Here is a 22658-nt window from a genome sequence, read left to right as displayed (position 1 = left end):
AAGCTTGGGGCCCTTTCAACTCTGCTTGGGCCTCCCCGTGCTCTCAGCACTAATATCTGACCCGGGCGGCGTCTGGCCTATCGCAGCCCGCTCTTGGCTTCTATTTCCCCATTCCTCGTAAGGGGCTCCCCGTTCTCCCCACTGCACCTCCTGTGCAGACCACTCTTATCGTTCCCCCAGCGTCTCCCTCGTGGAATCTTCTCTGGGTCCTGCCAGGTGCACCCAGAGGTGATTCTTGAAGCCTGGAAGTAAAATTCCCTGGGGAAAGGTGGTTTAGGCAGCTCGAGGCCTCCCTGCACCAGATTTAGGGTTCAGATTTGGGACTGTGGTCTAGGCTTAAATAAATCCTAATTCTAGTCTTCCATACAAGGCCCTCCCACTCTAGGAAAAGGTTATACTCAACTTTGGTGGGGCCCACAATCACATGTATATTGAGCGCACTGCTGGGTGTGGGATGTGAAGACCAAACGTGTGTGTGTGTGTGTGTGTTTGTGTGTAGCACTGAGGAGGACGATTGTCAGACATGGATCTGGGCCCCTGGGTACTCCATTTCCTCTCGACTGTTAACAGATTACTGAAAAACTTGGTGGCTTACTTACAGTTCAGAAGCCCAACGTGGGTCTCACTGAGTTCGAGTAGTTAAAATCAAGGTTGTGTTCCTTCCGGGGGCTCCAGGGAAGAATGTTTCCCAGCCTTTTCCAGCTTCTAGAGGCTGCCCACATTCCTTGGTTTGTGGCTACATCATTTTGGCTTTTTTTTTTTTTTGGCTGCCCTGGTCTTAGCTGTGGTTGCAGCATGTGGGATCTATTTCCTTAACCTCAAATTGAACCCAGACCCCTGGACCACCAGAGGTCCCCATTTTGGCTTCGGTTTCCTTCCTTGTCCTGTCTCCTCCTCTGACTGATCTTCCTGCTTCCCCCTCATAAGAATGCTTGTGATTACATTTAGGGCACAAATGTAATAACCAGGAAATTTTCTGCATCTAAGATTTTCAGCTCCATCACATCTGCAAAGACCGTTTTGCTGAGTAAGTTGACATATTCACAGGTTCACAGAATTATGACATGGACATCTGTGGGCATTCCCTGATGACTCAGCAGTAAAGAATCTGCCTTCAACGCAGGAGATGCAGGTTGGGAAGATGCCCACCTTGGAGGAGGAAATGACCACCCATTCCAGTATTCTTGCCTGGAAAATACCATAGACAGAAGAGCCTGGTGGGCTACAGTCTGTGGGGTCGCAAAGAATCCGACACGACTGACTGAGCACACACATGCAGCCTACTGTACCTATGTCAGTCAGTCAGTCAATTCAGTCGCTCAGTCGTATCAGACTCTTTGCGACCCCATGAATTGCAGCACGCCAGGCCTCCCTGTCCATCACCAACTCCCGGAGTTCACTCAAACTCATGTCCATCGAGTCAGTGATGCCATCCAGCCATCTCATCCTCTGTCGTCCCCTTCTCCTCCTGCCCCCAATCCCTCCCAGCATCAGAGTCTTTTCCAGTGAGTCAACTCTTCGCATGAGATGGCCAAAGTACTGGAGTTTCAGCTTTAGCATCATTCCTTCCAAAGAACACCCAGGACTGATCTCCTTTAGAATGGACTGGTTGGATCTCCTTGCAGTCCAAGGGACTCTCAAGAGTCTTCTCCAACACCACAGTTCAAAAGCATCAATTCTTCGGCGCTCAGCTTTCTTCACAGTCCAACTTCTGTGTCTTATGTACATGTATGTAAAAGTCCATCTAACTATAATACTATTTACATACATTATGATACATAATGCTGTATAATATATGTACCTGTGACATGTAATTGTACATGTCATTACACATATGAACATATGTGTAATATAATGGTAGCCTAGATGAAAACTCCCCAGGTACCCTATAAAAGCCATAGCCTTTACAATGACCAATAAGAAGGGTGATCATACAATTTTTCATCCACAAGGCACTTGAGAGTGAAAACAGACCCTACTGATAATTACAGAATAAAAGACATAAACCAGGACATATGGTCACCCTGTTTTTTTCGGTTCTGTTTTGTTTTTTGTGTTACATCATACGACTTACAGGATCTTAGTTCCCTGACCAGGGATCCAACCCAAGCCCCAACACTGAAAGTGCTAAATCTAGCCACTGGACCACCAGGAAATCCCCTGTTCACCCTGCTTCTAAGGCCCTGTTGGGTCTGCATCCTCACCTTATTTCCTCCCACTGCACTCTCCACTGTTCCCCTCCAGCCACACTTCAGCCTTCCCATTACACACCAGGCACACTTCTGCCCCAGGGCCTTTGCACAGCTGCTTCCTCTGTCTGGAAGGCTCCTGGCACTTGATCCACGTGGCCTCATTTTCCTTCAATGTCCCTTCACTGAGGAGGCCTCTCTTGGCAATGTAATTGAAAATCACATAGAACAATCACTCAAGAAGAACCTCCTGGACTTCCCTGGTGGTCCAGTGGTTGAGAATCCACATGCTAAAGCAAAGGACATGGGTTTGATCCTTGGTCCAGGAGATCCCACCTGCTGTGGGGCAACTAAGCCCGTGTACCACAACTGCTGAGCCCATGTTCGAGAGCCCAAGAGCCACAACTGTTGAGGACCATGTGCCTAGAGCTGGTGCTCCGAAACCAGAGAAACCACTGCAATGAGAAGCCAGCACACAGCAACTAGAGAGTAGCCCCCTCTCGCTACAGCTAGAGAAAGCCTGTGCACAACAATGAAGAGCCAGTGCAGCCAAGAAATAAATATATAAAAATTTAAAGAAACACTTCATGTCCCCCTTCCCGCCTTGTTTCCTCTTTGTCATGATCATGACTCTGTAACATACCATATATTTTCCTTTTGTTTGCTTGCTTTAGTTTGATTTTTGGCCTCACAGCTTGTGGGGTATTAGTTCCCCAACCAGGGATGGAAGCCATACCCTCTGCAGTGGAAGCACAGAGTCCTAACCACTGGACCGCCAGGGAATTCCCAACATATATATTGCTTGTTTACCTTGCTTGTTACTGGCCTTGCCCACCTCAGTGAGAGGTCCATGGGACAAGGATCTTGGTTGACTTGGTTCACTGCTGTAGCCTCACCACTTGGATCAGTATCTGGCTCAGATTCAGCACCGAGTATAGCATCATGGAATGAAAGTGGTTGACTAGGAGACTTAAGGCTCATGGGTACACTCTATAGGAGACTTGGGTGTGAAATGGGGACCTAACATCCTTGGGTATCTGACATAGTGGAATCCCAGTCACATGGAAATCCAGCTGTGCACAGGTTCATGGATGACCAAGAGTGGGGATACATGATTGTAGCACATGGATGAGCTAGAGTGGGGACATATGATTATAGTGGAGCCCACATGAAGAGCTAGGGAATCTGATGGTGGACACAGAATAAATAGCGACCAAAAAATTCACAGGGACTTCAAGGGGTTCTGGAAATTTCTCTGTAGGAGGATTGTGGGGTATTCTCAATGGAGGTATGGATACAAGATATTTAAAAACATGCACCTTGATCTGTGGGTGGATATGGGGCCCCAATGCTAGTGGGGAAAGGAGGCCGGGATGGGCAGACTTGGGGTCAAGGGGAACAAAGATGAGCGTTGGATCAGCAACTCCCCGAATTCTTTCTCTCTCCCTGCTTCTGTCTCCTTTTTTTCCCCTGTCCCTCCAATCTGCCCTATCTCCCCCAGCATCTAGGCCTCCACCTGTGTTTACCCCCCATATTTTGGGGTTCCTAGCTCTATGCTTATTTGTCACTCTCTCTCTCCATCTGTCTCTCTTCGCTCTCTGTCCACCTCTCTCTCTGCTGTTCCTCCTCCCTTGTCTGTCTCCCTCTCTCTCCCACTTTTCTCCTCTCTCTGACCCTCCACCCTTCCCGTCACCTTCCCCCGGTGCCCCACCTCTGTATCTTGTCTCCTCTGCCCTCGTCCCTCTATTTCTGTCCATTTCTCTCCCCATCTCTCTGTCTCTCAACCACTGTCTCTCTCCTCCATTACTCTCAGTCTCTTCCTGTCTCTGGCTCTGTTTTCGGTTCATCTCTTTGGCCTGGCTGTCCCTCCATATCTCTGTGTCTCTAACCCCCGCCCACCCCCTACCCCGGCCCATTCCCTGTCTCTTCACCTCTCTTTCCCTTCCCCTATCTCTCTCCATTTCTATCTCTGATTTTCTCCATCCCTCTTTCTCTCCCAGGCACCTTCTCCCCTCTCCTCCGTCTCCCTGTCTCTCTGATCCCCCTGGTCTCTCCTGTCTCTGCCCGCCTGCGCGGTCCCCCGACTCCCTGTCCGGCCCCAGCCCCGGTTCTGGCGGTCCCCGTCTCCCGTGCCTCTGTCTCCTTCCCCCACTCGTGTCAGGCTCCGTCTCCCTTTGTGTCGCCCCGGCTCTGCCCCTCCTGTGTGCCCCACTCGTCTGCCTCCATGGTCCCTCCTGCATCCTTCCGTCGCTCCCAGCATCCTCCCACCGCGTCTCCGCGGCTCCGGAGCCCAGGCCCGCCCCCTGCCCCCGCTCCCCCTCCCCCTCCGAAAGGGTTAACTTTGGGGAAGGGCCCGGAGTCCCCGGATGGTGATGTCAGCGTGCCGGAGAGAAAGGACGAGGTGGCGGGGGGAGGCGGAGAGGAGGAGGAGGCGGAGGAGAGAGGGCGCGTGGGGGGGCGGGGGGGACCTCGGCCTGCAGCATCCGCCGGCCCGCACCTCAGACCCCCCCGGCGGGGGGAGGCGCAGGAAGGGGGGGACCGGCCAGAAACGGGCTGGGGAGGGGGGGCCGCGCAGCCCCCCCGGGCCATGCTGACTCCCGGGGCCTGACCCCCCCGGGCCAGCCCCCCCTCCCCCAACTCCGCGGCCCGCCGACCGGGGGGGCCCAGCCCAGCCCCCTGGGGACCCCCGGAGAGGTGGGGGGTAGCCGGGGGGGCCGGGACGGAGCGGCCGCCGGCCCCCACCGGAGGGACGGGGCGACTGGCCGCAGGGGGGGCGGCCGGGGGGCCGGTCGGGCCGGGACCAAGGGCATCATGTCGTCCGGGGGCAAGGATGGGGGCGGGGGCTCCCCCGCCTACCACCTCCCACACCCACACCCACACCCACCCCAGCACGCCCAATATGTGGGCCCCTATCGGCTGGAGAAGACGCTGGGCAAAGGACAGACAGGTGAGCCAAGGGAGGGGGCACCCGGGGTGGGGGCGAGGGGGGATGGGGGCAGAGAGCGGGGCTCCCGGGGCCCCGAGTCCCTCTCAGAGAAGGTACTCGGGGTCCAGACTGCCGGGTCTCCAGGCTGAGGGGGTGAGGGCTCGGACTCTGGGGTCCCGACTCCTGGGGGAGGTGTGGGGCCCAAAGTCTCCCCCGTTTTGGGGGATAGAGGTTGGAGGGTCCGGCCCCAGCGTGGGCAAGGGACCTTGGCCTGCAGCCAGGGTCCCGGCCGCCGGGAGCCCAGGTCCTTGGCGCAGTACAGCCGCAGGCTGGGGTGAGGTGCCGGCATGGGGGTGCGCCTCCCGAAGCGGCATCTCTCCGCACTGTCCTTTGGCCGCAGAGGGCCTCTGTTGGGGTGACAGGGGCACTGAGGCTGGGGCGATGGGGTCTCCAGCATCCTGCCCCTTCTCCAGCATGCTGGCTCGGAGTGGGGACAGGGAGTGGAGAGGTGGAAAGGTGGACGAAGGAGGCAAATCCCTCAGGGGTGGCTGTGGACTCGGGGCGGGGGGTGGGGGGGTGCGGTCATCTTCTGTTGTTGCTTAACCTCCTTAACCTCTTTTCTGCCAGGTGGGCGGTGGGTGGGTGTAAGACAGGAGCTGAACACCTGAGTTCTGGGCCAGAGCTTCGGGGATCAGGGGCCAGGCCTGGGGGAGGGTCAGACTCCGAATCCCAGGGCGAAAAGTGTGAAGGTGTTGCTGACCTCAGTTCCTGAGTTTTGGGGGAGGAAGGGGCCATGAGCATGGACTTGAGGGTTTGAGGGAGAAGGGGCTGGGGGCTCGGACTCCTTGGTCTGAAGGTGGAGGGGGCTGGGGGCCTGCATTTCTGGGTTTAGGGCTTAACCTTGGGGAGTGGGCATACCCTTGGGATGTGCATGCTCCCAGCTGCAGCTGCTGTTTTTAAAAGATCAAAAACAGGGCTTGAGAGGTCTGGGTTTGAGAGGAGGTGGAGGAGGATTTTCTGGGAAGGGGACAATCACAAGATTATATTCCTTGGGAGACATGGTGTCTCCAGAAGATTAAAGGGCAGAGAACTCAAGGAAGTGATGGGCTGAGAGAAAGAGAGAGAGGTTTGTCTGAAGGAGGTAGACTGGAGGACACAAAACTATGGAAACCCAGCAAGGCAAGACAGTGTGGAGAGGTGAACTCGAAGGGGCACACGGGAAGGACCGAGAGTCCAGGGTGGCTGTGGAGGTAGGGGGAGGCAGGTAAGTGGATGGCAACCAGAAGGGACAGAATTGGACAACAGGGAGTGGAAAGAGAGTTGTGTCTGGCAGGAATGGCTGCTGTCAGTCCCCAGGAGTTCAGGTCAGGGTGATTCAGGCCACCGTGAAACAAGCCAGGAGGGGGAAAAGGAGGAAGCAGGTTGGCAAGGCGGGGCTTAGGAGCCAGAGGTGAGGAGACTGCACTGGGAATACTCCCCACATTTTCCGTCCCATTCCCCCAGGTCTGGTTAAACTCGGGGTCCACTGCATCACAGGCCAGAAGGTGGCCATCAAGATCGTGAACCGGGAGAAGCTGTCTGAGTCAGTGCTGATGAAGGTGTGTCTGTGAGCTGGGGGACAGGGGACCCTTTGGGGCTGGGGACAGGGAGGGAGGCAAGGCTGACCGCCCGCTTTTCCTTTTCCCCCAGGTGGAGCGGGAGATAGCCATCCTGAAGCTCATCGAGCACCCGCATGTCCTCAAACTCCATGACGTCTACGAGAACAAGAAATATTTGTAGGTATTTATAGACACCCAGCCCTCCATGCATCCTCCCCAAGTTCCCAGGGTGGGACATTTCCAGAATCAAGGCCTGGAGGGGCCAGGGGAAACTTAAGCTCTCTTGGCCGGGCCACTGAAAGTCCAGTCCCATCCCTACTGCACAAGGACAACCCCCCTTCACACACTCATAATCCTCCGTGTTCCCATGCTGACCTGGTCTGACGCTCTGGGCCGATTGTACCCTGGCAGCAGGGCAGCTAAGCCTGAGCCGTCCCTGTGCCTGATGGGGGACAAGGCTGATCCTCCCCCTTCCTCTCCGGCCCCCGTCCATCGCCCTGCTGCGCTGTGGGGAACACTCTGTACTACATAATCTGGGTGCCCTCAGCCAGATCTGACTTGTTAAGGGCAGATCCCCCTGCCCTTCCCATGTGCTGGGGCAATGGGGCTTAGCAAAGCCCCAGGCTCAATGAATCTTGCCTCTTCCCAAACCCTTCCTCTGCAGCATTGGAGGCTCCTTTCCTCCCGCAGCATAACTCTGGGTGCTATGACTGGACACCCCAACAATGGGTCTGCTCAGGAGTTCTGAGTCTGTATCTGGAAGTCGAATACCCCCCTTAGGTTGGGGGTGGGGTCCAGCTGTCCCGGCTCCAGACAACAGGCCTTTGTCTGGACTCTGGTGACCCAGGGGACAGCTGGACTGGGCAGCAGGAGAGGGGACACCCCCGCTGCTCGACCTCACAGTCCCCAGTTTGAACTGACTCCAGCACCCATCAGAGGCTGGATTTCCCCAGGAAGGAAGCTGCCCCGGCCCCAGGGGCTCATGGGATTTGTAGTCCTCAGGCTTCCCCAGGTGTGGCGGCGGGGAGGGGCCATTGTTGCCAATTGGTGGAGCTGTCACTCTCACTCCACCATCCTTGTGGGGAGGAGGGCCTGTGGGACTTCGTGTCTCACACAGGAACCTCAGCCTTCCACTGAGCTCATAGAAATTGAGCTTTTGTTTTCCTGGGGCTGATGGGAATTAGATGTTTAGCCTCCCAGAGCCTGATGGGATTTGGAGTCTTTAAAATCTAGGTGGCTGATGGGAATTAGGAGTCTCCATGTCCCAGAGCCTTATGGGAGTTGGGAGTTTTTAACCTCTCAGGACCTGAAGGAAGTTGTAGTCTTTTACTTCAGGGAAGTTGACTTAGACTAGTGCACAAGCCAATTTTTTTTTTGCCAACAATTAAAGAGAATTCTAGTTTCTTCATCTCAGAGACTTATGGGAATAAGAGACTTCCCTTCCCAGGGGCTAATGGGAGTAGGTGGAGGTGGCGTGGTCTTTATTGCCTAAAGTCCTGTGAGAATTGGGGGGATCTCTTTCTTCCAAGTGCTAATGAAGTTGCCTTATCTCCGGAAACAACGGGGAGTCAAAGTATTAATACTCTTGAGGTTGACATGGGAATCTGCTGCCAGGGGGCTGATGGGAATTGAATTTTGACTTCCCGGAGGCTGATGAGACGGTCTCTTTCTCTCAAGGACTGATGGGAATTGGAGTCTTTACTTCCCAGGGGCTGATGGGAGTTGTAGTCTTTACCTCACAGATGTTGACCCTTGAATTGGTACACATTGCAAGTGTCATCGGAGAAGGCAACGGCACCCCACTCCAGTACTCTTGCCTAGAAAATCCCATGGACGGAGGAGCCTGGTGGGCTGCAGTCCATGGGGTCGCTGAGGGTCGGACACGACTGAGCGACTTCACTTTCACTTTTCACTTTCATGCATTGGAGAAGGAAATGGCAACCCACTCCAGTGTTCTTGCCTGGAGAATCCCAGGGACGGGGGAGCCTGGTGGGCTGCCGTCTATGGGGTCATACAGAGTCGGACACGACTGAAGCGACTTAGAAGCAGTAGCAGCAGCAGCGTCATTGCCCAAGAATAGATTAGAATTCCATTATCTGCATCCCAGACACTAATGAAAATGAGAACTTTGGCTTCCCAGAAAGTGAAGGTGAAATCGTTCAGTCGTGTCCGACTCTTTGCGACCCCATAGACTGTAGCCTACCAGGCTCCTCCGTCCATGGGATTTTCCAGGCAAGAGTACTGGAGTGGGTTGCCATTTCCTTCTCCAGAGTATCTTCCCGATCCAGGGATCGAACCCGGGTCTCCCGCGTTGTAGGCAGACGCTTTACCGTCTGAGCCACCAGGGAAGCCTCCTTATACTTATATCTTAACACAAATATGGTGGGAATGATAGGAAATAAAACTCGATCAGTTCTCCTAATGCACTTCAAAACATCAAAATTATTTTTATTCACAATTCGTACTATTGCAGGATGGCAAGTAGGTGTGAAAACGGGGCTTTATTTCCTAGGGGCCTCTGAGAATTGGGATCTCTGACCTCCAGGTGCTAATGGAATTGCCTCATCTCCTGAGGAAAACTAGTCAGAGTGTTGACCTCTGAAGTTGACAGGGCTAATGGGAATTGAGTTTCTGCTTCCCAGAGGCTAATAGAAATTGGAGCCTCCTCCTCCGGGGGACTCATGGGAATTGGGATCCTCTTCCTCCAGGGCCAATGGCATCGAGGGCTTGTACTTTTGGAAGAAGGAGGTCAGGCTCTTTGGTCCTCCACATGCCCCTTCCAGCCCTCTGCCCCCTCCATGTCCCCCAGGTACCTGGTTCTGGAGCACGTGTCTGGAGGTGAGCTGTTCGACTACCTGGTGAAGAAGGGGAGATTGACCCCCAAGGAGGCCCGGAAGTTCTTCCGCCAGATCGTGTCAGCACTGGACTTCTGCCACAGCTACTCCATCTGGTGAGGGGGCAGCTTGAGGGGAGGCTGGGACAAGCACTACCCAGAAGGCAGGCCCTTGGGAGCGTGTAGCAGAATGACTGGAAGCTAGAGTGCTGCAGCCCGCTTTTCCAAAATTAAGATATAGGTCACACGTCATAGGGAATTCCCTGGCGGTCCAGTGGTTAGGACCCCATGCTTCCACTGCACGGGGCACAGGTTCGATCCCTGGTCAGGAAACTAAGATCACGCAAGCTGCGCTGTGTGGCAAAAAACCGAAAGAAGCAAACAAAAGTTCCTACAGCATGAAATCCACCCTTCAGAGCGTACAGTCGGTAGTTTTGAGTATATTTGCAATGATGTGCATCACTACTATGTAATTTTAGAACATTTCATCAGCCCAAAAATCATTACCCTGTATCCATTAAGTGGTCATCTCCCCCCATCCCCAGCCTTGGGTAACCACTGATCTACTTTCTGTCTCGGTGAATTTACCTATTCTGGACATTTCCTATCAACGTGGTCTTTTGTGGCAGGCTTCCTTCACTTAGCAAAATGTTTTCAAGGTTCATCCATGTTGTAGTATGGATCAGTACCCATTCCTTTTCACTACTGAGTACTATTCCATTTTATGGCTCTGCCATATTTTGCTTATCCATTTACCAGTTGGTGAACCTTTTGGTCGTTTCTTCTTTTTGGCTATAATGAATAATGGGGACATATGAATATTTACATACCAGTTTTGGTCTGTGACCTATGTTTTCAATTCTCCTGAGTATATACCTAGGATCAGAATTATTGGGTAGGGCTTCCAAGGTGGCTCAATGGTATAGAATCAGCCTGCTAAGCAGGAGATGCAGGTTCAATCCCTGAGTTGGGAAGATCCCTTGAAAAGGAAATGGCAACCCACTCCAGTATTCTTGCCTGGAAAATCCCATGGGCAGAGGAGCCTGTCAGGATACAATCCATGGGGTCATAAAAGAGTTGGATACAACTTAGCGACTAAACAACAGAATTGTTGGGTCATATGGGTGGGTTGCCGTCTACAGGGTCGCACAGAGTCGGACACGACTGAAGCGACTTAGCAGCAGCAGCAGCAGCATGAGAACTCTATATTTAGCCTTTTAAAGAAGTGCCAAAAAATAAAGAAATGCCAGCCCATTTTCCGAAGCAGCTGTGTCACTCAACATCCCCACCAGCAGTCTCAGAGGGTTCCAATCTCTTGCCAACACTTGTTATTATCTGACTTTTTGATTCTGCATCCTAGTGGGTGTGAAGTAGTATCTCATTGTGGTTTTGATGTGCATTTCCCTGATGGCTAATGATGTTGCGCATCCTTTCATGTGCTTATTGGCCATTTGTATGTCTTCCTTGGAAAAATGTCTGTTCAAATCCTTTGCCCATTTTTAATTGAGTTATTTATCTTTCTATTATTGAGCTGTAAGAGTTCTTTATTCCAGGAATGAGGATTGACTCTAGGAATAACTCCCAAGAGTTACTTATTCTAAGAACAAATCTTTTTATCAAATGCATTACTTTTTTCAAGTAATTTCTCCCAGTTTGTGACATGCTTTTGCATTTTTATAACAATATCTTATGAAAAGCAAAGGTTTCACATTTTGATGAAGCCAGTTTGTTGGGGTTTTTTTTTTTTTTCCTTTTACAATTCATGCTTTTTCTGTCCTATTTAAGAAATATTTGCCCAAGGACTTCCCTGGCAGTCCAGTGGTTAAAACTCTGTGTTTCCACTGCAGGGCACACGGGATAGATCCCTTCTTGGGAAACTAAGATCCCACATGCCATGGGTTGTGGCCAAAAAAAAAAAAAGAAAGAAATATTTGCCTAGCTCAAAGTCATAAGGTTTCCTCCGATGTATTCTTCTAGAAGTTGTGTAGTTTTAGCTCTTGCATTTAGGCTTGAGGTCCATTTCAAATTAATTTTTGTATATGGTGGAGGGTAAAGGCTGAGGGTCATTTTTTTTTTTTTTTGCATAAGGATGTCCATATGAAAAGATCTTCCTTTCTTCATTGAATTGCTTTCAGCTCTCAAAACAAGATATTCAATATGCAGCATTTTAATGATTAATTAAGGTGCAAAATAGATGCCTCCAGGTCATCTTTCAGCCTCATTTGTTTGCACACCTCCCTCTCTGGGATAGGGGATTGGAGATGGGGTGAGGATCAGGCTGAGGGGGTTGAGACCTAGGACCAAAGCTTGGTGATGAAAAGGCAGCCCATTTAAATTGTCAACACCTCCCTATTGACAAGTGTCAGGACTCTGACTTTAAAGACACTGGCCTCCAGGGGGCGAGAGTCAACAGATTTATGAAGTCTAACCCAGTTAAGGACCTCTTCCAACAGAAACTATAAAACCTTCTGCCCCACCTCCCCGGGGACATCATTAACCCTTATATCCTGAGGAGTTTGTCCCAGAGTAGGGAGTGAGCAGGGGGGTGCGAAGGAGGAAGCAATGATGGGCTTTAGTTGACAGTATTTTTTTTTAATTATTCAGTATTGAAATATTTGATTTTTGTTTTGTTTTTGGCTGGGCCATGTGGCATCTTAGTTCCCTGATCGGGGAATTCAACCCCTGTTCCCTGCAGTGGAAGCCGAGAGTCCTAAGCACTGGACCACCAGGGAATTTCTTGAAATATTTGAATTTTTCAAAAAATGCTATTTATTTTCGGCTGTGCGGGGTCTTCGTGGCCACACAGGCTTTTCCCCTGGTTATGTCATGCAGGGTCTCCTCTAGTTGTGGTGGGAGAGCTTTGCACTGCAGTGGCTCCTCGTGCTGTGGAGCCCGGGCTCCGGAGTGCGCGGGCTTCAGTGGCTGCCCCTCTTGGCTCTAGAGCTCAGGCTCCACAGCTGTGGCCCAGGGGCTTAGTTGCTCCGCGGCACGTGGGATCTTCCTGGATCGGAGATCGGACTCCAGTCTCCTGTATTGGCAGCAGATTCTTTACCACTGAGCCACCAGGGAAACCCTGAGATATTTTAATATTCTTAGAACCAGCTCAGTACCAGACCTGCTCACCTCAAAAAAAGATCACTTCGCACATATTCAAATATCTGTGGATAAAATGATACACTGTCTGGAGGTCTCCTGCAAAATCATCCAGTGGGGGAAGGAGAGTGTATGTAGGGGTGGCGATGAGAGAAGATGAGCCTCGAGCTGATAATGCATGAAGCTAGTGGGTGGGTGCATGGGGCTTTGTATATTCTTGTCTCTGCTTTGGGGCGTGTTTGCAAAGGTCCCTAACTAGAAGTTGCCAGACACGATCCCCCTCTGAGAGACAGTGAATGGGGGTGGGGTGGGGGGTTGGTCCTCAGACTCTGGGAAGTGGGCGGAGGCCTGAGCCCCACCATCCTGTCTCAGCCACAGAGACCTGAAGCCCGAGAACCTGCTTCTGGACGAGAAAAACAACATCCGCATTGCAGACTTCGGCATGGCGTCCCTGCAAGTGGGGGACAGCCTTTTGGAGACCAGCTGTGGGTAAGTGGGGGCCCGCCACCTGTGCCCCAGAGAGCGGGTAGAAGCCCGCCAGAGGTTCACACCCCCTCTGTCCCTCAGGTCCCCCCACTATGCGTGCCCAGAGGTGATTAAGGTGAGCGAGGGGCAGGCAGAGGGGGAGAGGAGTGGGCGGGGGTGGGGGGCCTGGGAGAGGTGAGCATCAGAGCCGGCCCTTCTCCTCCCAGGGCGAGAAGTACGACGGCCGCCGGGCTGACATGTGGAGCTGCGGAGTCATCCTCTTCGCCTTGCTCGTGGTAAGGCCATCCTTGCCTCTCCCCGCCCCATTTCTAGAACAGTCCTCTGCCTGCTGGAAACAGAGAACATCTACTTCCACCCTCAACTCAGGGGTTGTCCCCCAGATATTTAACTGGTACCAGGAACGTGTGTGGGGTGGTATTTACCAGTAGAGCAAAATCCCGGGGGTGCCCCTGTCTGTGCCCGGAGCTAACCATCCGGTCACAGAACCGTGAGAAAGTCTGGAGGGTCCCCTGGGAAGGGATGGCACGGCCAGGAGGACTTGGAGCACTCGGGCGAGCAGCTGCTTACTAACTGATCCTAGGGTGTTACAATATCGTAGTGATTAATAGGGGCTTCCCTGGTAGCTCAGTGGTCAAGAATCCGCCTGCCACTGCAAGAGACACAGGTTCGATCCCTGGTCCGGGAAGATTCCCCTGGAGAAGGAAATGGCTACCCACTCCAGTATTCTTGCCTGGGAAATCCCATGGACAGAGGAGCCTGGCAGACTACACTCCATGGAGTCGCAAAGAGTCAGACATGACAGCGACTGAACAACAAGTGGGTTAATAGAACCAAACTGGGGAACATGAGCTCTGACCACAGGGCCTTTGCACCTACTGTCTTGTCCCTGTGAGCCCTGTTGCTCACCTGGTTAACACTAGAGTTCTTGTAGCTCTGAGCTCAATCGTCGCCCTTCCAGGAAGCCTCCCCAAGGCCCCCTCCCTCCCGCCATGAGGTCAGATTTCCCAGTGGGAGGCTGTCTACTCCCCAGAGGTTAACAGAGTTGTCATTGTGTGTGTAAGTCCTTGAAGGGTGTCTCTCTGCGCTCGCCCCACCTCTTCCAGACACTGAATTTAGGGCCCCCATCCCGAAAGCCTGGAGTTCACCTCCAGATCCTCAATGAATTACATCTGCAGAGATGTAATTGTAAACAGGGTCACATTCTGAGGTTCCAGGTAGACAGGAATTCTGGGGGGACACCACTCAACTTGCTACACCCCCAGATTCCCACAGGCCTCTCTTGGTCTGGCCTGCCTAGTCCAGTCCAGTGTCACCTCAGGCACCCGGTCACTGTAGGACTGTTTGCTCCATCACCAGCCTCTCCCACTCCGGGCGTGAGCTGCAGGCGGTCAAGGGCTTGCTTTGTTCACCACTGGATCCCAGACATGTAATGGAGGCTCGGTCTTTGTTGAGTGAATGAAGATTACCTACCCCTCTCTAACCTGGGGAGAACCATGTTTTTAAAGGACAGGCTCCAAGCTCCAGCCCCAGCCTTTTAGGTGCTGGACACACCACCCATTGCCAAATCACTGCTCCGCCACTTCAGAGCCAGATGGTCTTGTGCAAATGGCTGGATGCCTCCATGCTTCAGTTTCCCCATCTGTAAAGTGGAGACAGCCCCAGCTCCCCCTCTCCCAGGGCTTGTGGCGAGGCCTGACTGTGTCACTGCATGTGAAGCGCTTAGGCACTCGTCTGGTACATGCTGAGCTCTGTGTGTAAGGGGTCCCGTCATTCCTCATGCAGGGGGCTCTACCCTTCGACGATGACAACCTCCGCCAGCTGCTGGAGAAGGTGAAACGGGGCGTCTTCCACATGCCCCACTTCATCCCTCCAGACTGCCAGAGCCTACTGCGGGGGATGATCGAAGTGGAGCCCGAGAAAAGGCTCAGCGTGAGTTGGGGGACGGGCATGGAAGGACAGTGGGAGGTGGGGACACAGTCCCTGGGGCAGTCATGGGGACAGGTTTCCAGGACCCGTCCCTCCATCCCCAAGGTGACAGCTGGGAGCGGGGTTGCTGGCTGAGCCCCATCCTGGGTCCTGCCCACCTGCCACTCCAGACGGGGAGGACAAAACACCACACACAACATACACACTACACCACACCACACCACACACACAAATGCGAGAGGACGCATGTGCATAGTGGACACACACCACACCACACACACACACCACACCACCCACACACACACACACACACACACACAAACATGAGAGGACACGTGTGCAAAGTAGACAACCACACCACACCACACACACACACCCACCAGACCACACCACACCACACACACACACACACACCAGACCACACCATACCACACACACACACACACACACACACACCACACCACCCACCCACACACACAGACACACACACACACAGACACACACACAAACATGAGAGGACACATGTGCATAGTAGACAACCACACCACACCACACACACACACACACACACACACCAGACCAGACCACACCACACACACACAAACATGAGAGGACGCATGCATAGTGGGCACACACACCACACCAGACACACACACATACCACACGCACACACAGACACACAAACATGAGAGGACACATGTGCATAGTAGACAACCACACCACACCACACACACACACACACACCAGACCAGACCACACCACACACACACACCACACACACACACACAAACATGAGAGGATGCATGCATAGTGGGCACACACACCACACCAGACACACACACATACCACACGCACACACAGACACACAAACATGAGGACACATGTGCATAGTAGACACACACCACACCACACCACACACATACCACACCACACATACACACAAACGCGAGAGGACATGTGCATAGTGGACACACATACCACGCCAGACACACAGAGACACACACACCACAGCACACCACACACACACAAACACGAGAGGACATGTGCATAGTGGACACACACACACCACACACACACACACAAACATGAGAGGACGCATGTGCACAGTGGACACACAACCACACCACACCACACACAGACCACACCAGACACACAAACACACACCACACCACACCACACACACACAAACGCGAGAGGACGCGTGCATAGTGGACATACACCACACCACACCACACCACACCACACACACACACACCCAACACCACACACACACAGACACACAAACATGAGAGGACGCATGTGCATAGTAGACACGCCACACACACACACACACACACAAAGGCGAGAGGACGCATGTGCATAGTGGACACACACACCACACCACACCACACACCACACCACACACACACACAGACACACACACAAACATGAGAGGACGCATGTGCATAGTAGACACACAACCACATCACACCACACACACACAAATGCAAGAGGACGCATGTGCATAGTGGACACACACAGACACACAGACACACACCCGGGAGGCCGCATGTGCATACTGGACAAACACACTGACACACTCACATACCCCACACCAAAAAAAAAAAACCCACACACCACCGCCAACCTGGGAGGGCGCATGCGCTTAATGGCCCTTGCAAGGTGGGGTGGCGCGTGGGCAGGATGCCACTGCGCATGCGAGAGATGTAGCCAGGCACTCCCCCCCACCGCCCTCCGCAATAGTCAGGCTGCGCCGCGAGCCGCCACTAGGGGGAGACATGAGCCGGCGTGCTGCCCGCCCTTTGGGGGGCGCGTTAGGGACCCCCCCAACGCCACCTAGGCAACTTTAATTGCGCACCTGCTGTGTTCAAGCGACCTCACTTCTGCTTCTCTACCAACCACGCCCCTCACAGCTGGAGCAAATTCAGAAACACCCCTGGTACCTGTGAGTATGGGGGAACTGGACACCTGGGTCCTAGGGGGAAGGAGAGGACCCCAAATATCAAGGGCCCCCAAAGTAGGAGAGCCCGCTAGGGAGCGGGGTGCCAAGGGTCCTGAATGAGGAGGGGCTGGGGGTCTGGACTCCTGGATCTGAGGTGGAGGTGTGCTGGGGCCCTGACTCTGGGGTTCCCAATAAAGGAGCAGGCTGGGACGGGGGACCCTGGAGCCTCCGCTTTAAGAGACATAGGAGATGCCCGGTTCCCTACGATTCTTCTCCTCCCCAGGGGCGGGAAACACGAGCCAGATCCGTGCCTGGAGCCAGCCCCAGGCCGCCGCGTGGCCATGCGGAGCCTGCCATCAAATGGAGAGCTGGACCCGGATGTCCTGGAGAGCATGGCGTCACTGGGCTGCTTCAGGGACCGCGAGCGGCTGCACCGGGAGCTGCGCAGTGAGGAGTAAGACCCCCCCCAATCCTGACAGACACCCTGGTCGCGTGGGGTGAGGGGGTCCCCCCACAGCCTGCTGGGTGGCCAGAGACAAAGACCCTCTTGGGGAGGCCTGGCCACTAGAAGGGGCATGGAGCTGTTCCAGGGGGAACCAGGCAGAGGTGGGTGGTAGGACCAGTGGGGAGAAGAAAGGATGCTGAAAGCTGAATAGATGCTGAGGAGGACTCAGTACCTCACACAGTGCTTACATACAGCAAGTGCTCAGATGTTTGAGTGAAAGTGTTAGTTGTTCAGTGGTGTCCAACCCTTTGCCACCACATGGACTAGCCTGCCAGGCTCCTCTGTCCATGGGATTCTCCAGGCCAGAATATTGGCGTGGGTTGCCGTTCTCCAGGGGATCTTCCCCATCCAGATATTGAACCTGGGTATCCTGCATTGCTGGCAGATGTTACTATCTGAGCCACATTCAGTTCAGTTCAGTTCAGTCGCTCAGTTGTGTCCAACTCTTTGCCACCCCATGAACTGCAGCACGCCAGGCCTCCCTGTCCATCACCAACTCCTGGAGTTCACTCAAACTCATGTCCATTGAGTCAGTGATGCCATCCAGCCATCTCATCCTCTGTCGTCCCCTTTTCCTCCTGCCCCCAATCCCTCCCAGCATGAGAGTCTTTTCCAATGAGTCAACTCTTCACATGAGGTGGCCAAAGTACTGGAGTTTCAGCTTTAACATCATTCCTTCCAAAGAACACCCAGGGCTGATCTCCTTTAGAATGGACTGGTTGGATCTCCTTGCAGTCCAAGGGACTCTCAAGAGTCTTCTCCAACACCACAGTTCAAAAGCATCAATTCTTCGGCGCTCAGCCTTCTTCACAGTCCAACTCTCACATCCATACATGACCACTGGAAAAACCATAGCCTTGACTAGATGGACCTTTGTTGGCAAAGTAATGTCTCTGCTTTTCAATATGCTATCTAGGTTGGTCATAATTTTTCTTCCAAGGAGCAAGCGTCTTTTAATTTCATGGCTGCACTCACCATCTGCAGTGATTTTGGAGCCCAAAAAAATGAAGTCTGATACTGTTTCCACTGTTACCCCATCTATTTCCCATGAAGTGATGTGACCAGATGCCATGATCTTTGTTTTCTGAATGTTGAGCTTTAAGCCAACTTTTTCACTCTGCTCTTTCACTCTCATCAAGAGGCTTTTTAGTTGTCTTCACTTTCTGCCGTAAGGGTGGAGCCACATTAGCATCATTATTATATCATTGAGTAAAATGAGGCTGAGATATATACTGAGACCAAGGGACCAACCCTCTTGATACCTAGGAAAATGGAGCCATAGACAGAGAGCCTGATGCACTGAGCCCCACAGAGCCACAGACACAAGGAGGGGATGAGATCATCTCTGGGACCTGACCTCTGACCCCAGTGCTCTCCTGCCCCCACCCCCCACAGGGAGAACCAAGAGAAGATGATATACTACCTGCTTTTGGATCGGAAGGAGCGGTACCCCAGCTGTGAGGATCAGGACCTGCCTCCCCGGAATGATGTTGGTGAGACGGGCAGGCCCAGATTCCCCAGGGAGGGACGGAGGGGCTGCAGGCCTTGAGCTTCTAACGTTAGACTCCCTGACTTGCCCCGAGACCTTTGTCAAAGCCCCTCTCCACTCTGAGCCTCAGTTTCCCCGTCTGTACAAGTGTCATGCCCAGCTGCACCAGTGCACCCTCTGATCCGGATGATACTCTCGGCCCGCAGACCCACCTCGGAAGCGTGTGGATTCCCCCATGCTGAGCCGTCACGGGAAGCGGCGGCCAGAGCGGAAGTCCATGGAAGTCCTGAGCATCACAGATGCTGGGGGTGGTGGCTCCCCAGTGCCCACTCGACGGGCCCTGGAGATGGCCCAGCACAGCCAGAGGTGGGAGCCCCCGCCCCTCCCCTGAAATGCACAGCCCTGGGTGGAGAGAGAGTTCAGGGTTCCAACGCTGTACCCACCTCAGAGGTGCTGTGTGACTGGGACACGTCTCCTCCCCTCTCTGGGCCTCATGTCCTCATCTTGGAGGAGTGTGGAAGGGAAAAGACGTCGGGGCCTTCTGAAAGCCTCCCACCTGATTTCTTTCAGATCCCGTAGTGTCAGTGGGGCCTCCACTGGTCTGTCGTCCAGTCCTCTGAGCAGCCCAAGGGTAAGGCCAGGTCCCAGATGGATTAAGGGGGGTAAGGGAGTGAAGACCCTGTGGAGCAAAGCTGAAGCAGCAGAAATTATAATTCCCATGAAGTCCTGGGACATTGCCTCCTTGTCCCTGAAGAGCCAAAGACCCAAGGCCTCGTTAGTATTTTAGTCCACTGGCTGACCATTTCCCACGTCAACAGGGTTGGGTTTTCAGTGTGCCTGAAGGGTCCTATTTATTCATTTAACCAAAGTTAGTTAAGCACCTATTCTGTTCTTGTCACTGCTGGGTTTACAGTCCCTGAGCATGATAGAAAAAGTCCCTGCCCCAACTTAACAGTGGGAGTGGGGGTGGGGGTGTTGGGGAAATAATTGGACTACAAGTTCCATCATGCTTTGGGGTACACCCCTGTGTGTGTGCCTGTGGGGCTTCTAGGATGTCCTGGGAGTTGTAGTCCACTCTCTCACTCGACTCCACTGCTCTACAGAGTCCGGTCTTTTCCTTCTCGCCGGAGCCTACCGGAGATGAGGCCCGGGGTGGGGGCTCACCAACTTCTAAAACGCAGACTCTGCCTTCTCGGGGCCCCAGGGGTGGGGGCGCCGGGGAGCAGCCCCCGCCCCCTAGTGCCCGCTCCACACCCCTGCCCGGCCCCCCAGGGTCCCCGCGCTCCTCCGGGGGGACCCCTTTGCACTCGCCCCTGCACACGCCCCGGGCCAGCCCCACTGGGACCCCAGGGACAACGCCGCCCCCCAGCCCCGGCGGCGGAGTCGGAGGAGCTGCCTGGAGGAGTCGTCTCAACTCCATCCGCAACAGTTTCCTGGGCTCCCCCCGCTTTCACCGGCGCAAGATGCAGGGTATGGCGGGGTCCTTTGAGGGTGAAGGGGCTGGGGACGTGGACTCCTGAGTCCTAATGTGGGGTGGGGGCTGGGGTCTAACATCTGGGTCCCCAGGAAGAACCAGGCTGGGGGCCTGGACTCCCACGACTTATGAGAAGATGCTGTTGGGAGCAGAGATTAAGGTGTTGGGGAGGGGCGAGGTCGGGCCTCCAACTCTGGAGGAGGAGCTCGTTGGAAGGACACGCCCGTTCAGTGCTCCTACTCACCTTCCCATTGGCTCATGGCTAGCAAGCCCCACACCCAGAACCAGGGGCCACAGCCCCGGAGAGAACGTCACGCGTGCGTGCCTTTTGGGGTTTAACTGCTGGGACGTGAACAGACTCTAGGGTCTGGATTCCCTGGGTGGAGGTCCCTGCTGGTCTGTGTGCTGGACACCAGGTGATGGACACATGTTGACCTTGCTCTCTCTTCCCCAGTCCCCACTGCCGAGGAGATGTCCAGTTTGACGCCAGAGTCCTCTCCAGAGTGAGTCTGACAGGGAAGGGAAGAGAGGGGATGGAGGGGCGATTCCCTTAGCCTCCTCCCAACCTACCTCCAACCCATCTGCTCCCACTCAGGCTGGCAAAACGCTCTTGGTTCGGGAACTTCATCTCCTTGGACAAAGAAGAACAAATATTCCTCGTGCTAAAGGATAAACCTCTCAGCAGCATCAAAGCGGACATTGTCCACGCCTTCCTGTCGGTGAGGGGCCTGGGTCCCCACGCACCCTGGCTTCCACAGAACTACAAATCCCAGCAGCCTGTGGGGTTCACCTCCTTAGTGCTGCCCTGAGTTCCCCCTGGGCTTCATGGGATTTGTAGTTTTCTAGCCAGAGTTGGGTGTGGTCACTGTGGGGACATGGAGGCAGGTATATAGCACCCTGTGGCCTGGAAGTGAGAAATAGGAGACCGAATTACTATTCCCTGCATGTTAGCCTCCACTGAGGACTAGTGAGTTGCCATTCCCTTACCACCAGGTCAGAAATTGGCAAAGGAACTATCAATACTTTTTTTAGTGGACTCTGGGGTTGTCCGCTGGGTCCTGTGGTTCTTTGCCCTAGGGGCTCATGGGCTTAACGTTTCTGAGACAGATGTGACTTTGGGCAGGGTTTGTGGAGGAAGGAAGGGATTTGTTTAATGTGGTCCTCGGGCCTGGGGCTGGCACCAGATGTGAAAGTCCATATTCACATGGGATTCAGTAGTTCAGTTATTTTTCTGATGCTCTGTTTATAAGATAGAGAAAACTACAAATCCCAGCAGGCAGTGCCCCCCCCCCCCCCATTGCCTCTTCTGTTATCCTTTCCCCCTGGTGGCTCAGGGGATTGGTATTTCCTGGGCCAGAGCTGATCAAGGGCTGCGTGTCTGTGCTTTGGAGTGCGGCCGCTCACGTCACCCCGTCCTCTTGTCCCCGCCCCTCTCAGATCCCCAGCCTCAGTCACAGCGTGCTGTCACAGACCAGCTTCAGGGCCGAGTACAAGGCCAGCGGCGGCCCCTCCGTCTTCCAGAAGCCCGTCCGCTTCCAGGTGGACATCAGCTCCTCTGAGGGCCCAGAACCCTCCCCCAGGCGGGACAGCAGCGGCGGCGGCGGCATCTACTCCGTCACCTTCACTCTCATCTCCGGTAAGCCTCCCGGGCCGCGCTGCCCCAGCCGGTGTGTGGGATGCTCAGGACAGCTGAGGGCAGCAGTCCTCTGAAGTTTCAGGTTATCAAAATCTGAAGAGACTAGTTTAGAGAGACATTCCCCAGACGTAATTCTTCTTAAAGAGTTTACTTAACGGCACTTATTTATGTCTATTTTATTTACTGAAAAGTTTCATTGTATCTAGTTATTTTTCTTGCGGACAAACTTTGTAACAGGAATAATAAGATCTTATTTATCTGCTTTCTAGGAAGCCTAGATACAATAAAAATATTTTACTTAATATTGAGGACTCTAAAAACATGTCTGTATTAATTAATGCAACAAACTTAAGCTAAATTTAGTACCAGGTATTAATGCTATACTGAATGTTTCCTAGTTCATGCAAACCTGAAAGTCATTAGGGTTATTTTCTTTTCCCTTTCTGAGCATTTACCTAAGTGCCTATTTTCCTGTAAGCCAATACATAGAGTTCATTTACAGATTAATTCTGGCGGTAACACACATCTACAACACGCGCATATAGATGCATACAGATGCAC

The 22658-nt window shown here is 53.5% G+C and overlaps 1 protein-coding gene across 3 annotated transcripts in view; it reads left to right on the top strand.

Annotated features, from left to right (window-relative positions):
• The first annotated feature begins 4398 nt into the window (after positions 1 to 4398).
• The window catches only part of BRSK1 (BR serine/threonine kinase 1), a 23332-nt gene continuing 5072 nt past the window's right edge, over positions 4399 to 22658 (top strand). Inside the window, exons 1-18 of one of the 3 annotated variants that reach the window (XM_044930931.2) lie at positions 4399 to 4638; positions 5079 to 5136; positions 6619 to 6713; positions 6805 to 6890; positions 9523 to 9663; positions 13012 to 13128; positions 13207 to 13240; positions 13332 to 13400; positions 14908 to 15054; positions 16965 to 16996; positions 17277 to 17447; positions 18894 to 18991; positions 19194 to 19353; positions 19558 to 19618; positions 20091 to 20457; positions 20916 to 20964; positions 21057 to 21180; positions 21899 to 22097. In XM_044930931.2, the coding sequence (XP_044786866.1) occupies positions 4414 to 4638; positions 5079 to 5136; positions 6619 to 6713; positions 6805 to 6890; positions 9523 to 9663; positions 13012 to 13128; positions 13207 to 13240; positions 13332 to 13400; positions 14908 to 15054; positions 16965 to 16996; positions 17277 to 17447; positions 18894 to 18991; positions 19194 to 19353; positions 19558 to 19618; positions 20091 to 20457; positions 20916 to 20964; positions 21057 to 21180; positions 21899 to 22097 (2233 nt within the window). In that variant the 5' untranslated portion in view covers positions 4399 to 4413. Of the gene's footprint in view, positions 5137 to 6618; positions 6714 to 6804; positions 6895 to 9522; positions 9664 to 13011; positions 13129 to 13206; positions 13241 to 13331; positions 13401 to 14907; positions 15055 to 16964; positions 16997 to 17276; positions 17448 to 18893; positions 18992 to 19193; positions 19354 to 19557; positions 19619 to 20090; positions 20458 to 20915; positions 20965 to 21056; positions 21181 to 21898; positions 22098 to 22658 lie in introns of those variants that run through there. The other 2 variants (XM_044930929.2, XM_044930930.2) reach the window with 2 other exon arrangements.

Source organism: Bubalus bubalis, chromosome 18 (genome assembly GCF_019923935.1).
Source record: "Bubalus bubalis isolate 160015118507 breed Murrah chromosome 18, NDDB_SH_1, whole genome shotgun sequence".
NCBI classification, from domain to species: Eukaryota; Metazoa; Chordata; class Mammalia; order Artiodactyla; family Bovidae; genus Bubalus; species Bubalus bubalis.
Note: the sequence above shows the minus strand (reverse complement) of the source record. Positions and strands in the feature narration are given on the sequence as shown.